This window comes from Macrosteles quadrilineatus, unplaced genomic scaffold (genome assembly GCF_028750875.1).
Source record: "Macrosteles quadrilineatus isolate MER2022 unplaced genomic scaffold, UCM_ALF_1.0 Scaffold_1__1_contigs__length_201487025, whole genome shotgun sequence".
Taxonomy (NCBI): Eukaryota; Metazoa; Arthropoda; class Insecta; order Hemiptera; family Cicadellidae; genus Macrosteles; species Macrosteles quadrilineatus.
Genome location: NW_026542594.1, coordinates 104,832,619 through 104,850,978, shown reverse-complemented (window position 1 = coordinate 104,850,978; position 18,360 = coordinate 104,832,619). Strand labels below are relative to the sequence as shown.

General features: G+C 36.0%; 1 protein-coding gene across 1 annotated transcript in view; it reads left to right on the top strand.

The window, feature by feature from the left end:
• Positions 1-18,360, top strand: part of LOC129004444 (nucleoside-triphosphatase THEP1) — a 162,899-nt gene that overhangs the window by 106,603 nt on the left and 37,936 nt on the right. Inside the window, exons 3-4 of the mRNA XM_054433066.1 lie at positions 946-1,108; positions 9,562-9,655. Of these exons, the coding sequence (XP_054289041.1) occupies positions 946-1,108; positions 9,562-9,655 (257 nt within the window). The remainder of the gene's footprint in view (positions 1-945; positions 1,109-9,561; positions 9,656-18,360) is intronic.

The following is an 18,360-nucleotide window of genomic DNA, read 5'->3' as shown; positions in this document are numbered from 1 at the left end:
TCTACAATGTTTACAAATAAATATAATTTAAAAGCAGATGTTTACTTTCACCAACTGTTTTGTAGGTTTGACACTGAGCTGTAATATTGAAGACTGCATGTCAAAGATGCGTGTCGCCAGCCGCCATGTTTGCGTGAGGTGTGAGGTATAAGAACCCATGTTATTGGATAAGAAAACTCACTGCTATACCAACCTAGTTATAGAAGCCATGTTATTGCTATGATAAGAAAACTCACTGCTATACCAACCTAACAAAATCAGTGACACGCTTTTGACAGACTTCTGCCATGGCATTGCTACCTCCAGTTATAATTTTAGCTCAGTGAGGTTTGAATAATTACAACATTCTGTATTAGCATTAGTCATGATTTGAAGTAGTGCCACAGTGTTTCTACAGAGTGCAGCACAGAAAACTATTTTACTTTTGAATAAGTCCAAATGTATTAAACCCCAATCGCAGCACACCTGTGCACTTAACAACGTTTAAATACTCCAATGTTAAATATTAAAACATAAAAAACCTTTATCAAAGTATTATAAACAATAAAAGGGATGACTTTTTAAAATTTATGACATCAGCTAATTTTGCAACCAAAAGGTGAGTGAGCGTAGCGAACGAACATCAACCTGGAGGCGAGTTAGCGTAGCGAACGAGCTAACCTGAAAACAAGTGAGCACAGCGAACGAGCTCCAACCTAAAGGTGAGTGAGCGTAGCGAGCAAACTTCAACCGGGACGTGATTGAGCCATGCGATTACTTATGAAGTTAAACGGGGCAAAGCCCGTGGGTACAGCTAGTAGGAAATAAATCTGACAATTTTCAGGGTATATTTTAGTAGAAATCCAGCCAGGTAAATGGAAATTCGCTTAGTCTGCAGGTTTGCTGCGTCGGGGGTATTATTTAGTTGTTTTAGTAACTCATCTAACTTACTATACCTGATTTTAGGAATTGGAAAAACAACATTAGTAAAGAAGGTGTGTACATCTTTAAAGAAACAAAAAATCCCATGCCATGGGTTCTACACTGAAGAGGTTAGGGTACAAGGAAGACGAACTGGGTTTGATGTTGTAACCCTGGATGATAAGAGAGCAGTTCTAGCCAGGACAGAGTAAGTTACCTAATGAGTTACAAATTTGATGTTGTAACCTTGGACGATAAGAGAGCAGTTCTAGCCAGGACAGAGAACAGAGTAAGTAACATAATGAGTAACAAGTTTAATGTTGTAACCTTGGACGATAAGAGAGCAGTTCTAGCCAGGGCAGAGGACAGAGTATAAGTAACATAATGAGTTACAAGTTTGATGTTGTAACCTTGGACGATAAGAGAGCAGTTCTAGCCAGGACAGAGTAAGTTACCTAATGAGTTTCAAATTTGATGTTTTAACCTTGGACAATAAGGCAGCAGTTCTAGCCAGGACAGAGGACAGAGTAAGTAACATAATGAGTTTCAAGTTTGATGTTGTAACCTTGGACGATAAGGGAGCAGTTCTAGCCAGGACAGAGTAAGTAACATAATGAGTAACAAGTTTAATGTTGTAACCTTGGACGATAAGAGAGCAGTTCTAGCCAGGGCAGAGGACAGAGTATAAGTAACATAATGAGTTACAAGTTTGATGTTGTAACCTTGGACGATAAGAGAGCAGTTCTAGCCAGGACAGAGTAAGTTGCCTAATGAGTTACAAGTTTGATGATGTAACCTTGGACGATAAGAGAACAGTTCTAGTCAGGACAGAGTAAGTTACAGAACGAGTAACAAAATTGATGGTGGAACCCTAGACTACAAGAAAGCAGTTCTAGTCAGGACAGAGTAAGCTACAGAACGAGCAACAAATTTGATGTTGTAACCCTGGACGATAAGAGAGCAGTTCTTGCTAGGACAGAGGACAGAGTAAGTAACATCATGAGTTACAAGTTTGATGTTGTAACCCTAGACGATAAGAGAACAGTACTAGTCAGGACAGAGTAAGTTACAGAATGAGTTACAAGTTAGTTTGATGTTGTAACCATGGACGATAAGAGAGCAGTTCTAGCCAGGACAGAGGACAGAGTAAGTTACATAATGAGTTACAAGTTAGTTTGATGTTGTAACCATGGACGATAAGAGAGCAGTTCTAGCCAGGGCAGAGGACAGAGTAAGTAACATAATGAGTTACAAGTTTGATGTTGTAGCCTTGGACGATAAGAGAGCAGTTCTAGCCAGGACAGAGGACAGAGTAAGTAACATAATGAGTTACAAGTTTGATGTTGTAACCTTGGACAATAAGACAGCAGTTCTAGCAAGGACAGAGGACAAAGTAACATAATGAGTTACAAGTTTTATGTTGTAACCTTGGACGATAAGAGAGCAGTTCTAGCAAGGACAGAGTAAGTTACCTAATGAGTTACAAGTATGATGTTGTAACCTTGGACGATGAGTGAACAGTACTAGTCAGGACAGAGTAAGTTACAGAATGAGTTACAAGTTTGATGCTGTAACCTTGGACGATAAGAGAGCAGTTCTAGCCAGGACAGAGGACAGAGTAAGTAACATAATGAGTTACAAGTTTGATGTTGTAACCTTGAACGATAAGAGAGCAGTTCTAGCCAGGACAGAGTAAGTTACCTAATGAGTTCCAAGTTTGATGTTGTAACCCTGGACGATAAGAGAACAGTTCTAGTCAGGACAGAGTAAGTTACAGAATGAGTAACAAATTTGATGGTGCAACCCTGGACGATAAGAGAGCAGTTCTATACTCAATTCCACGTTCACCGTGCAGTACAGGTCTTATGGAAGACAGCCTTACTACCTTTACTGTAAACTTTGTTTTCTGTCATGCGGGATGCGTCAACAGTCCTCGCGACTCTCGAGAAGGCGCTCAAGTTCATTTTAGCGAATTTCCCATATCGGGAATATTAGCGAATTTCCCATATAGGGAATAAGCTATTACCGTAGGTCTCATGGTAAGATCTGGACCTGGGACCGATTTACTTTTTTGTTTTGAGGTCTCCAGAGGCCAAAAACACCATCCGTTCAAATTCATATAGGTATATATATATATATGTATGTGTGTGTCCGTTAGCACGATAACTCGAACAAAAATTATCCGATTTTAATGAAATTTGGTATAAACATGTAAACCTACATTTATTCAAACGAGTTAGCAAACCAGCATGATTGGACCATGAGAATGGGGTTTTATGGGGTAAAAATGGGGGTTTCACATTTTTGACCTGAATAACATAAAATTTTGGAATTTATTTCCCAACCATTTTTTAGAGTAAAAAAAAAATAAATAATTTAGTATATTGAAGCATTGTTGTAAGCCTAATGGTTACAGAGAAAATAAGTGCAAATTAAAAATTCCCATGTTATTCTTATGGAGAAAAGGAAAACTGTTGTAGTTTACTTGTTTATCGATATATGTTGATCTATTTTGGCAAATTTATTTATTTCAAATCATACTTTTGACGTTTGGTCAAAAAACACTGTTTACCTTCCCAGTAGCAACAACCCTAAGCACTCGTTAAATCAATGTTATTGTTGTTAAAATCATACTAATATTATAAATGTGAAAGTTTGTGTGTTTGTTTGTTTATTTGTTTGTTGGTTTGTTTGTTTGTTTGTTTGAAGTTCAATCACGCATTAACTACTGGTCGGATTGTGTTGAAATTTGGTATGATGATAGCTCACATTTCCGATTAACATATAGACATATTCTTACCTCAAAAACCCTTTCGGGCTCCGCCCCAGTGGCTCTAGAGTTTCCCATGTTAACCTTATGAGTATTCATATTAATAGGAATTAAATAATTTTGCCAGCTGTTTCAACTACACAATTTGTTTCTATGATATTCAATAGCATTAAAAGGTTATATGGTTTACCAACAGGGTGCAGCACCATTAGTTCTTTAAACATTTATGACAACAGCTAATTTGAACCAAGCAGCAACAAAAACCTGAGTGTGAGAACTTTACTTCTTTCTATTGTTTAGGTGAAGTGGTAGAACATTATGGCTATGGTAGATATTCTATATACTATAGTATACCGTAGATTATAGTAAACCAAATTTTCTCAAAACATGTCCTCTCTCATTGCAAACGCAAAGCACGAGTAGGGCATATTTAACTACAATAAGCATTGTATACCAACCCCGTACGAAAGACGGGTACTCAGCTAGTATTTCCATAAATAAGACATATTTATTCCCTATTTAAATAATATTAGATTTAACGAGTGCTTAGGTTTGCTGCTACGGGGAAGGTAAATAGTGTTTTTGACCCTACGTCAATAGCATAGGATGAAATAAATAAATTTGCCAAATGTTATCAATATCTATACTTATAAAAGGCAAAGCCCTCACTGACTCACTAATTCTCCCACTTCCCATTTACCTAGGAGGCTGAAATTCGGTACACCGATTCTTTGGGCATTAAATAGGAAAACTAAGTAACAATAGCATTTAAGTTACAAGGATTACGAACAGGGTGCAGCACTATTATTTCTTTTACATTTTATGACAACAGCTAATTTGCAACCAAAAGGTGAGTGAGCGTAGCGAACGAACTTCAACCTGGAGGCGAGTTAGCGTAGCGAACGAGCTAACCTGAAGGCAAGTGAGGGCAGCGAACGAGCTTCAACCTAAAAGTGAGTGAGCGTAGCAAACGAACTTCAACCAGGAAGTGATTGAGCCTTGCGAACGAGCTCACTTATAAAGTTAAACGGGGCAAAGCCCGCGGGTACAGCTAGTCTATTATTATATACTGTATATAAAAGGCAAAGCCCTCACTGACTGACTCACTCACTCATCACTAATTCTCTTACTTCCCATTTACCTAGGAGGTTGAAATTTGGTACACTGATTCTTTAGGCATTAAATAGGAAAACCAAGCCTGATCGGACTCTCGGGCTCCGCCCCAGTGGCTCTGGAGTTTCCCATGTTAACCTTATGAGTACCGGTACTCATATTTAAATGGAATTCATGAATCTTAACAGCTGTTTCAATTAAACAAGTTGGTTCTGTTCTATGATGTTCAATAGCATTAAATTTACAAGGATTACCAACAGGGTGCAGCACTATTATTTCTTTTACATTTATGACAACAGCTAATTTGCAACCAAAAGGTGAGTGAGCGTAGCGAACGAACTTCAACCTGGAGGCGAGTTAGCGTTGCGAACGAGCTAACCTGAAGGCAAGTGAGCGCAGCGAACGAGCTCCAACCTAAAAGTGAGTGAGCGTAGCGAACGAACTTCAACCAGGAAGTGATTGAGCCTTGCGAACGAGCTCACTTATAAAGTTAAACGGGGCAAAGCCCACGGGTACACCTAGTAAAATATATATGTGTTAACTTGTAACTAGCCTATTTATTGTCAAGTAATCTTTATATAAACCCCAGTTAATAAGGTGGGGAACATTGCAATGTAACCCTGGACGATAAGAGAACAGTGTTCTAGCCACGACAGAGTAAGTTACGTAATGAGTTACAAGTTTGATGATGTAACCCTGGACGATAAGAGAGCAGTTCTAGCCAGGACAGATTAAGTAACACAATGAGTTACAAGCTTGATGCCAGTGTTTGATATGTTTTATTTCTCTGCATTCCTCCTAACATTTATTTATTGTACACGAAAGTGATAAATAATAACCTTAACTTAACCTTACTTACTTAACTTACTTACTTAACTTAACCTGTTAGCTTAACCTGACTTACTTACTTAACTTAACCTTAACCGTTCCAAATTTGGTATAGTTTACGATGTGTTTTGTCAACACAGTGACATCATCAGGTGATCTGCTATTTCTTCGTCCTCAAAATTAACATAAAACAGTCATTACACAATACACAAACACACATTTATTGAGTAATGACTATTTTATGTTAATATTGAAGATGAAGCTATAGCGGATCACTCGATGGTGTCACTGTGCTGACGAAACGCGTTGTGAACTACATCAAATTTAGAAGGATAGAAGGTAACATTATTATTTATTAATAGTTGACGTTCCAGAAGTAGGAAATGAATTCTAATATAATTAGGCCTAGTGTGTAGTCATTTTAAATCAAAATTTCTCCATTACCTAAAAAAACTCTTATAAGTGTAAAACTTGGTACTTATATTGCATCTTACTTCCGGAATAACATACTAAAAGTCCTCGAGTAAAAACTTGTGCTACGGCCGCCATCTTGGAAAATGGCGTCCAAAAACCAGTTTTCCCCGATTACTCAAAAACTATTCATCCTATAACAGAACATTAAATGTGAAGAATGTTCGCCAAAGAAAGAGCTACAACTTTTGTATTCATAATATTTCGATATAATTAACCGTTTAATAAGATCTAAGGTTGGCTGGATTTTAAGTGGGAGGGAAAAATCACCAAATGATGCAAAATCAAACACTTACTCAACGTCCTTCCTCACTATGTCACAACCTACAAATGTTTTTAATTTAAGGAATCATTTTGGGGAACCAGACTCACAGTTTGTACAAGATTTACATATTAAAGACCTATGGAGTTTGGATAGTATAGGGATTCGTGATTGCCCTCATCAAAATGATGATGATATAGCTTTGGGTCAGTTCAATGAAACTATTAAGCATGAAAATAGTAGGTATTCGGTTGGTTGGTCTTGGAAGGAGTATCCCCCTGACTTACCATTTTACCAAAAAACTACAATTTGACACTTTCAAGACTTAACTCACTTTTGTACCGTTTTAAAATCAATTCTAGTGTGCTTGAAGAGTACGATAAAACAATCAAGGATCAACTCTGTAACGGAATTATTGAAAAGGCTCCTCCTAACGATGTGTTTGATACTCTTTGTCAAATTATCATATTGCTTGTTTTCTCTATAACATTTGTTTTGTGCTGATTTAATTAACATCTGTTACCTATATTCATTTTTTCTTCAAAATATACACAATTTTACAGTCCACAAAGCTCTTAAGTCATTTTTTATTATAAGTTTATTTTCAACTTTTAATTCAACGCAACGCAGATACCCAACACGATGACTTAACAGTTTGTCACTATATCCCACACCACCCAGTTATCAATGAGTGTAAAATCACAACGAAACTAAGAATTGTGTATGATGCATCATCAAAGAGTAAAAAGACAAATAACAGTTTAAACGATTGCTTGTACCGTGGACCGGTAATTTTAGAAGATTTGTGTAGTCTACTTCTCAGATTTCGCATGAATCCTGTTGGTATTGTTGTGGACATCGAAAAAGCATTTCTACAATTAAATTTACAGGAATCTGACAGGGATGTTACTAGTTTTTGTGGCTTAAGGATAAATCCTCTCTTTCCCTAGAAAACAATGTTGAAGCTTATAGATTTTGTAGAGTGCCATTTGGAGTAATTTCTAGTCCTTTTCTATTGAATGCAACTATACAACATCACTTACTCCACTCTCAACTTTCTGGGATTTCTGAACGCTTGAAACATTCCTTTTATGTCGACAACATGATATCTGGAACTCAAACCAGTCAGGACGCGGTTATTCTTTTCCAAATGAGTGAAACTACTTTTTCACAAGCTAGTATGAATCTAAGGGGTTGGTGCTCAAATTCTAAGCTATTTATGGCAAGTATTCCTGATGATAAAGTTATTACTGAAAATGAAAACAGTGTTTGTGTTTTGGGATACACTCAAAGACACGCTCTCTGTAAAACCAGTTAAAGTTGAACCATGTGTCGTAACGAAGAGGACTGCACTGAAACTAGTAGCTTCCATTTTTGATCCTTTGGGTTTATTTACTCCTGTAGTTTCGAAAGCTAAGTTATTCATTCAAAACTTGTGGCTTGAAGGCATTGATTGGGATGTAGAGCTGAACTCAGAACTTACAAAGGTATGGATGCAGATTCAATCAAACCTACTTAAAATTCCTGAGGTATGTAATCCAAGATATGTTGGAATCATTGGAGATACTTTAGAGTTACATTGTTTCACTGATGCATCTAAAGATTGTTACGCTACAGCTGTTTATTTGTGATTAAAGAGTAATAATACATCCACGACAAAATCAATACTTATTTTCTCTAAATGTCATAACCCCTAAGTCTAAGCCAAACATCACTATACCACGATTGGAATTACTTGGTGTTTTAATTGGGGTGAGATCATTAAAGTTTACTGAAACTGCGCTGAAGACTTCTGTGACACGAAATAGTTATTTGTGCAACTAGTGAGAAAACTGAGCAATTGACTCACTTGAGAGAAATCCTTACTCACGAGCCGTAGGTGAGTGAGGAATGGTTTCTCGACTGAGGCAATAGCACTTTGCACTCGAGTTGCACATTATATTTTTCCTACAGTTACCATAAAACAAATAAATTGGTAAAGAAACGTATAACATATTTTTACACAGAAGTGAACTTTTAACATAACATTTAATGTGAAGTGACAAATACAACAGTACAACAGCTGACCAGCTGATTTACAGCCAGTGCTGCCAACGTATTTCGCGCGCATACAACGTTGTCTGCATGTTACGCGCTCACTATTTCGTCCCTTCATGTTGCAAATATGGAGTGAGAGAGAGTAATTAGAGTGAGACAATGTTAACATTGTCTCACTGATGAGCGAATTGGCCACTTTGCTTTCTCAAATCAGTGAGAGAACATGTAAATTGTTAAGTAACTGTAGGAAAAATACTTTGGACAGACTCACAATGTGTTCTCCATTGGTTGAATACAAATAGGATACTACCAAAGTTCGTTGAGCGAAGACTCTCGGAAATTAAATCACATACCGATGTAGAATTTCATTACGAACCTTCTAGTAACAATCTTACAGATTTGGCAACTTGCGGATTGACTATTAATAAGTTGCAGGAGAGCCAGGTATGGTGGTCAGGCCCAGAATTTCTAGGTTCATCGGAACATGAATGGCCACGAAATGACTTTAATCAAATCACTTCAATGTCAGAACAAACTTACCAAGACACATTGAACACTTTGTGAACTTCCCACATCTAACCAAGAAGTTATGGCTGCAACTCAAGAAACCACAAGTAAAGGAAGTCCTTTTGACATTGATTGTACAAAGTTATCGTCTCTAGAAAACCTAATTCGAACGATAGCATATTGCAAACGATCTATTAAAGCATACAGGAAACTTTCAACTCCATTTATATCCACTTGAAGTGAGGATTTGTTAGTTTTTGTCCTTCGCCCGGAGTGTGCCAAAGGCATGGATTAAATTAATGTACTAAATGTCAGCTGGTTCAACTTAAATTGTTACAATGGAAATACAAAAACTGTGGATCAAACTCTCTCAACTTATTTCAGTTTTATCAAACTTTTAATCTTGTAAAACTAACAAACTTAAACTTTAACAACTAACTATTTGACAAAGGGGTTTAATTATGTAAGTTAAGGGTTTGTCTGAGTATACAAAGTGTCTGTCGCTGTAGAAAAAAGTGTCCAGAGCTTCCCAAGGGCAGTAGTGCATGCCCCCCTCCTCAATTAAGATGTTGATTTAAAATATCAAAGTAAAAAATATAGTAAATTGTTATTGGCCAAATGTCAATTAATTGTTGTAAAAATGTAATAATACTTTTTCACCTGTTTGTTCCAGTGAAACAACAGCAAGATCCAATATGAGAGTGGGGCAGTATGCCGTTGACATAAAATCATTCGAACTAACAGTATTACCAATTCTGGCTTCTAAGGTAATTTTGATATGTTTGGTTATATTAACTGATCAATGTCTTTTAACAACTTTATGCTAGTTAATTGAGATTCAGCCCCCATCCAAAGAGTGTATTTTTATACATCAGCTAAGCTATGAAAAACTGTATATTTGCTCCTATTTGAGTCAACAGAGTTCATGTTCATGAGATAGACATTAAGGCTAAACATCCCTGAAAAAGTTGTGTTTCTAGCCCGATAGATAGCAGCACCTCTGTGGCAAATTTGCACTGGGAAAAATTTCTGTAATTATTGTCCGATTTTTCTTTTGTAAGTTATTTTGTAAATGATATGAATAAAACATTCACGCTGGTGTGATGATCTTTAAGCGAATTTCCCATATAGGGAATAAGCTATTACCGTAGTACTCATGGTAAGACCTGGACCCGGGACCGATGTACTTTTTCGTTTTGAGGTCCCTAGAGGCCAAAAACACCATCCGTTCAAATATTTGTTGCCGGGGGCCTCACTTGGGACCTCAGATTCTTTTCTCAATAAACTATTTCACCGATAATCTGTTTTGCGGGAGATTTGATTAAATCAGTGTGACCGCAAAATATTTCCATAATTCATCTACGATCGCAGAAGCTGTCCAGGGGATTTTATCGCGACCGCGGGAGTCGAAGATCATGTCCCCGCAAACTCGAAAGATCTTCACAATTTTGTCATGATTGAAGGAGACGAAAGATGATGTATCCGCGCTAGCACAAGATGTTAACTATTTCTGTGGCCAAAGGAGTCGTTCATGATTTCACCGTGATAGGATGAGACGAAGATGATGTCTTCGCGATCGTGCAAGATGTTCACTGTTTTCCGGAACCACAGGAGACATTCATGATTTCGCCACGATCGTAGAAGACAAAGATGATGTCTCCGCGATCATGCATGATGTTCACTATTTTGCCGTGAACGTAGTAGATGTCCACGTTCCTCCACAACCACGGCAGATGTCCACGATTTTACTCTGACCACAATTACTATGAAGACCCTTACAATTTGGCGGCGATTCCAGATTTTGTATAAACCGATTATACAGGGTGTTGAAAGAGTCTTAACACACCCAAAATTAAATTAGTTTAATTTATTAATTAACTAGCAGAGTACCCGTCCTTCGTACGGGGTTGGAATATAAGTATAAAATGCTTATTGCAGTTATACTCAAGCTTTGCGTTTGCAATAAGGGAGGACACAGTTTGATAACATTTGCTTTTTTAAATTTACAGTATTTTATAGTATTACACATCTACCATAGCCATAATGTTCTACCGCTTCACCTAAACAATAGAGAAAAATAAATTATCAACAATTCGCAAAATATCACAAATTATTCATGAAATGAAAAACATAAACATAACTGTAAACAATCCTACTTTGACAGTTCTCATTGCGAATCAGTTTTTGTTGCTGCTTAGTTCAAATTAGCTGTTATCATAAATGCAAAAAAATATAGTGCTGCACCCTGTTGGTAAATCTTATAACTTTTTAATGCTTTTCCATATCATAGAACCAACTTTTTTAGTTGAAACAGCTGACTAAATTCTTTAATTCCCTTTAAATATGAATACTCATAAGGTTAACATGGGGAATTACAGAGCCACTGGGGCGGAGCCCGAAATGATTTTTGAGATAAGAATATGCCTATATGTTAATTGGGAATGTAAGCTATCATCATGCCAAATTTCAGCCCAATCCGTCCAGTGGTTTATGCGTGATTGAACTTCAAACACACAAACAAACAAACACACAAACTTTCACATTTATAATATTAGTAAGATAAGATTTTGGGTGTGTTAAGACTTTTTCAACACCCTGAAATATATCACATATATCAATTAATATATTTTTCATTTATTATTTCTAAATCTACCCAATTTTAATCCGATGCCTGAAGGTCAACATTATTTACTCCACCCGAAAGAAATAAAAAAATGTCAGGCCCCGACCTAAGACCGCTAATAGTAGGCCTATTACTAAAAAAATAATATACTTTAGGGAGTTTCCTAGGACACACGGTTACAGTGAAAAGGTGTAGGCCTATATTAATAATAAAACTGTGCAGTGACATATAGAATATGGATTTTAAAGCTCCAGGACCACTATCCCTAAATGGAAATGTATCAAAAAATTTTAAAAGATTTAAGCAGTCATTTAATATTTATATGAAGGCAACTGGCCATGAAAATAAAGAATCAGAGGTTAAAACTGCAATACTTTTCAACTAGACATCTATAACACCTTCGACTTAAAGGATGATGATAAAAACAACTATGATGAGGCTGTATTAAAAGCCTTTGAAGAATATGCCTGCCCAAAGTCAAATGTTGTAATAGAGAGGTTTAAATTTAACTCCAGGAACCAGCAAAGTGGTGAGCCCTTCGAGAACTTTATAATCGATCTTAAGAAGCTAATAAAATCATGTGAGTTCGGGGATCAAGCAGACAGTCTTTTACGTGACAGAATAATCGTTGGAGTAGAAGACAAAAATATCCAAGAAAGAGGATGCTCCGAGAAGCTGACTTAAGTCTGGAAAAACTCTGAAAGTGTGCCGTGCTACAGAGATGGGAAAACGACTAGCGGGAAAACTTCAAGGAAGGACTTCTACGAACATCAATGAAATTTGTCATCCCAATCGTGTAAATCACAGGCCCTTTGGTAACAATGGACAAGTTAAGGTAGGCCAGTCTAAACTTTTTGATAAATCTAATTATAGGCATAGGGCCACTGGTACTTCAGATCAGAAAAGTGTGGTGTCTAATAGTTATTCTAAGAACAATGTGTCCGCAAGTTCGCCTAGTCAACAATTTTTTGATTGTAAGAATGCGGTCAAACTCATGGTTTTAAGTGTTGCCCCGCATTTGGGAAAAATGTAAATGTTACTAAATCACTTTGCCATAGGGTGTAAGTTAAAAAATGTAAAGTGTATTGATAAATCTCAAAGTGAGTTGTCACTAGCTGCTGGTAGGCCTGAAAATAATTCTGATGAAAATCTTTTTATAGATACTGTTAATTTTGCCAACAATAATAGGCCTAATGAAAAACAGTGGTTTGAAAAAATTGTTGTTGAGAACAATTTAGAAATAGTATGTAAGCTAGAACTTATATAATCAAATTTATTGTTAATTTTAGTTATGGTTAAATCTAGGAAATGTATTGCGTTGTCTTCTTCTGTTTCTAATGTGAACTTTAATCTCGGGGCTATTTTGTTTAGATAATTTAGAAGTAGATCCAACTGCCTTTTACTGCCATCAAACAAGACAATGGTATCATCGACATATCTATTGTATAATACTATTTTAGAATGATATTTGTTCTTGTCAGATAAAATGTACTCATTTTCAATGTAATTTAAGTATATATCAGATAAAATTCCAGAGAGTTATCAAACAAAATAGCCCCGAGATTAAAGTTCACATTAGAAACAGAAGAAGACAACGCAATACATTTCCTAGATTTAACCATAACTAAAATTAACAATAAATTTGATTATAAAATCTACAGGAAACCCACTTTTTCAGTTCAGACCATTCACGCAACCTCATATCATCCGCATTCTCAAAAAATTGCAGCATACAGCTCTATGGTACACAGACTTTTAACGGTCCCCTTAAGTCCCACAAATTACAATAATGAATACAATATCATCAAACATATAGCCATATCCAACAGCTATAATAGCGGGCTTGTAGACAGACTTATAATCAAACACCATAATAGAGAGGTCAAACAAAAGGACGAACGTAAGAAGTACGTATGTATTGAATATTCCCACACACTACAAAATTGCCTATCCAAAGAGCTTCGTAGGCAGGGAATCAAATTAACATTCAAAACTACAAACCGTACTCGTAACACCCTGTCACAAATTGACCGATCAAGAGATAAAATGGAAATGACAGGTGTTTACAAAATTAAATACCAAGATTGTCCGAGCCAATATGTTGGGCAAACAGGTCGTGGGTTCGCTACTCGCTACAACGAACACAGGCCCAAACCACGTTTAATCAAACAAAATTCAGCGTTTGCCCAGCATTTAATCGACCTAAACCATAACATGAGTGAGATTGCTGACGGTCTTGAGGTGCTACATAAATGCAGTAAAGGTAGTAAACTAAACACGTTAGAGGAGTTTGAAATTTACAAATTGTACCACGACAACACTGCCTGTGGACATATCCTCAACGAAAAACTGCAGTTCCAGTCACACTCTATTTTCAATGTGCTAATTCACCAAAATAACCGGCCACCTGACCTTTGTCCTACTGATAACATGGACAACAACGAGGAAGGAGTCTGACACTGCAGTCTACTACCTGCGCCGGGACCGTCCGTGTCGTGTGCGTGTGATAGGCCTATCAATGTCAATTAAATGTTTACTTTGTCTTTCCGTAATTAAATGTTCGTATCCGTGTATTTATTGTGTGCGTGTGACATCGATGTCTTCGTTTTTGTAACCCTGACGATGCCGTATTTACGGCGAAACATGTAGGTTGTTAACCTCAAACAACATTTGGATTACTTGACGAGGTATAGTACCATTATTATAGTCAACAGATTTAGGTTGATTTTAACAAACCCATGGACGTTTGATTTCATATTAGAAGCAACTAGTGATACTTGTCCACTTTCATTATACATTTTAATTTTGTTTAACTGAACAAACTTCAAGTTTACAAAGCTTGATGTACTCCCGGTGTCTATTAAGCAATTTGCTTTCAGGCCATTCACTCTAGCTTCAACTGTAGAGTCTTTCAATACAGATGTATTATGTGTTGTTGCTATTAGTGCAGCTGATGTACTAGACGTCTTCTGTTTTACTTTAAAATGTTGAGTTGGATTACTTTTACAGACTCTCGCATAATGTCCTGTCTTGTTACATTTCCCACAAGTTGCTTCTCTGGCTGGACAGCGATCTCTTGAGTGTCTGTCATGCCCACAAAAATAACACTTGCCATCAACATTTTCAATAGCGGACACAATCGCTTCTTCCTTTTGTTGTAGATGGAATTCGTACTGACAAGCTTGCTCTGCCAATTTATTCGTTGCACAAGTTTGCATTCCGTACATAGATTTTGGATAGCTCTCGACTTGAGCTTGAGCCATTTCAAGAGCTCTAGACTGTTTCACTGCTTCAGCTAGGTCTAAAGTTTTATTTTCAAATAGTCTCTGACGTATGTATGACGAGGCTAAGCCATTGATGAAAGCGTCACGAATGTAGTGATCCCTGTATTGAATCGCATTAACAGCTTCAAAAACGCAATCTTGGCTCAAAAGTTTCAGTTCCGACACATATTTGTCAATAGTCTCACCTTGTTGCTGTTTTCTAGTCATTACTAAATATCTTGAGAATATTTCATTCTTTTGTTTGATGTAAATTGAGTTAAGAACTCTCAAAGCGTCTTGGTAAGTTTCAGATTCCTTGATAAATCTTTAGGTTGTAAACGATAATCAATTAGTTAGTAGTTTAAGTTTGTCCTTGTCTTCAACAAATTCTCTCATGGTTAAAAAATCTTCGAATGTTTGTAACCAGTGCGTCCATTCCTCTGAGGCAGTTGGAGATTCCGGGTCAATTTGCAATTTGTCTGGTCTAAGGAATTTCTCCATTGTAATGTATGTAGCACTAACTGAGTTTATCAATGAATGAATAAAATTTAGTAAACCAAAAGTATGGCTTTTATTCATTCAAAATTACAACCATGTTTTAGTTAAGAACAAATACAATATTTACAAACAAATCAAATAATAAATATTATCAGGTGATAATGTTCACATCACCACAGATATATTCTGGCGTCCACCGCTAGGAGTGCCGTGTAGTTTCAGCGCACACCGCTGCAACGTCAAGCTCTAGCGAGCGTTGCCATGACTAGTTGGAAGTTGGAGCCAGTGTTGCCAACTTCTTGAGAATACCCCAGAATCCAGGAAGTAGGATTTTGTACCGTCAATTTTCCATTTTGTAAAAATTTATGGGTAGCATTTCGTTTGCAAGGGTAGCAGTGCTGGTAGTAGACGGTGAGTCGACAACGGCATGCCCTAGCAACACATCGCGGAACCTTCCTTTGACAGTTTATATTTATTATATATATATGTCCGTAAACGCGATAGCTTGAGTAATTTTTTTCCGATTTTGATGAAATTTTGTTTAATGGTGTAAGGCAGTTTAAAAACTTGAATGAGTTTGTGAACTAGCATGATCGGACCATGGGAACGGGGTTTTACGGGGTAAAAAAAAAATTTCTAATTTTTGACCCTCAAAACATAAAATTTCCCGATTTCTCTCTAAACCTTTTAAAGAGCTTAAAAAGAAAAACAATTTAGTATATCAAAGTGTCTTTGAACGGTTATTGGTAACGGAGAAAATTCAAAAAATTGTAAATTTAAAATTCCCATTTTATTCTTATGGAGAATATTGTAAAATGTTGTAGTTTGCTTGTTTATGGATATATTTTGCTCAAACTTTGCAAATTTATTTATTTTATAGGTACTAAGTTATTAATATTTTACCAAACATCACACTTTATTATTTTCCTTGTATCAGCAAACCTAGGTACTCGTTAAACCTAATGTTATTTAAATAGATTTAATTGAAAACCAATTCAGACAAATTGAAATTCGCTTAGTCTGCAGGTTTGCTGCGGCCGGGGTATTTATGTAGGGATGGTCAAGTCTCAAAATTTCGGGAAATTTTAAATCTCGTTACACGAAACGAGATTTCTTTTTGGCCGAGATTTTTACCGAGACGGGAATAAAAAAAAAAATACCCCCGCCGCAGCAAACCTGCCGACTAAGCGAATTTCCATTTGTCTGACTGAATTGATTTTCAGTTAAATATATATTTTAATAACATTAGGTTTAACGAGTACCTAGGTTTGCTGCTACAAGGAAACTAATAAAGTGTGTTTTTGAGTAAAATATTGATAGCTTATTACAAAATAAATAAATTTGCCAAGTTTGATCAAAATATATCCATAAACAAGCAAACTACAACATTTGACAATATTCTCCATAAGAATAACATGGGAATTTTAAATTTACAATTTTTTTTCTCCGTTACTAATAATCGAACAAAAATACTTTTATATACTAAATTATTTGTTTTTTTAAGCTCTTTAAAAAGGTCTAAAGAGAAATCAGGAAATTTTGTGTTTTGAGGGTCAAAAGTGAGAAAAACCAATTTTTACACCATAAAACCCCCCGTAAAGCCCCGATCCCATGGTCCGATCGTGCTGGTTCGCGAACTCATTCAAGTTTATCCCGCTTTACACCTTTAAACCAAATTTCATCAAAATCGAACAAAAATTACTCAAGTTATCGCGTTCACGGACGTATATATATATATATATATATATATATAAGTCTATATATATATATATATATATATACATATATAAAAATTTGAACGAATAGTGTTTTTGGCCTCTGGGGACATCAAAATGAAAAAGTAAATCGGTCCCGGGTCTAGGTCTTACCGTGCCACCTATGGTAATAGCTACTTCCCTATAGGGAAATTCGCTAAAAAAGAAATTTAAAACGCCTGCAGAAAGTCAATGCAATACCCGCAATACAGGAGCGTGTTGTAGTTGCGTTTCCTTTCTGAAGGCGTTCTTATTTAATTAATTCTTTAAATGTAAATATTACTTTAATTATTTTAATAATATTACTTTAATAACATTTGAGAAGTTTTGTAAAGTGTAAGCAGTGTGAGGAATGTTTTATTACTATAAAAAGTCAAAACAAGTAACTATTTTATAAAAATTAATATTGCTTTTATTTTATTTTAGGATAAGTTGAACTCTATCCTAACTGATATCACTATGTTTCCTAATCGTAGGCATTTTTAATAAGTTAGGCGTGATTAATCAAAAAATTTTATGCTAATGTTTTTTTAATAAAAGATTGTAAATATTCTTGCCTATTATCATTATTTTTGTATTTAAACAGTCATCTAACAATGTTACAAAATCAGGTAAAAATTTTGAACGTGCATTTCCCGTTGTGTATGAGAAGGGAAATCCCGTCTCGATCTCGTCTCGAAATTTTATGAGAAATAAAAAATCTCGTCTCGTCTCGAACTAAAAATCCAATCTCGTCCATCCCTATAATTTATGTTAGTGATTAATTTGTTTGTGTTTAATTTAATTTATGTTGGTAACAGCTGATCATATGTAAATAGTTAGGATTGTTTCGTAATGATGAGAGAGACAAATTTTGACAGAGAAGAGAAGTAACATTTTGTGTTTTAAAATGTGGTTCAGTAAAGTTACAAATATAAGTTATTAACATAAAATACAAACAAATATATATAACAGTTAAAACTTATGTGTAGTTATTTACTTTCACTAGTTCTTGTGTCACATACTGTACGTTTGATTATAGGCCTAATATACAAGGCATGTTTTTAAAGTAAGTACCGTTTTTAAATTTCTCCGTTCCAGCTGCGATTGGCATTTTGGACAATATCACTGTGTATGTGCATCTATTGGCAAGCCGTAGCCAGAAATTTGGCAACAATCGGCCGTGTTTATATCCGGTTTCGAGCATTGAAAATGGTGGCGCCATTTGAGACTGCCGCCGACTGTGAAGTGAACGCTGTAATTTGATTTTTTTTTTGTGATTAAGGTGTGAATGCCATTGAAATTTATCGACAGATTAGTGAAGTGTATGGCGAGAACATTATAAGTGACGGAAT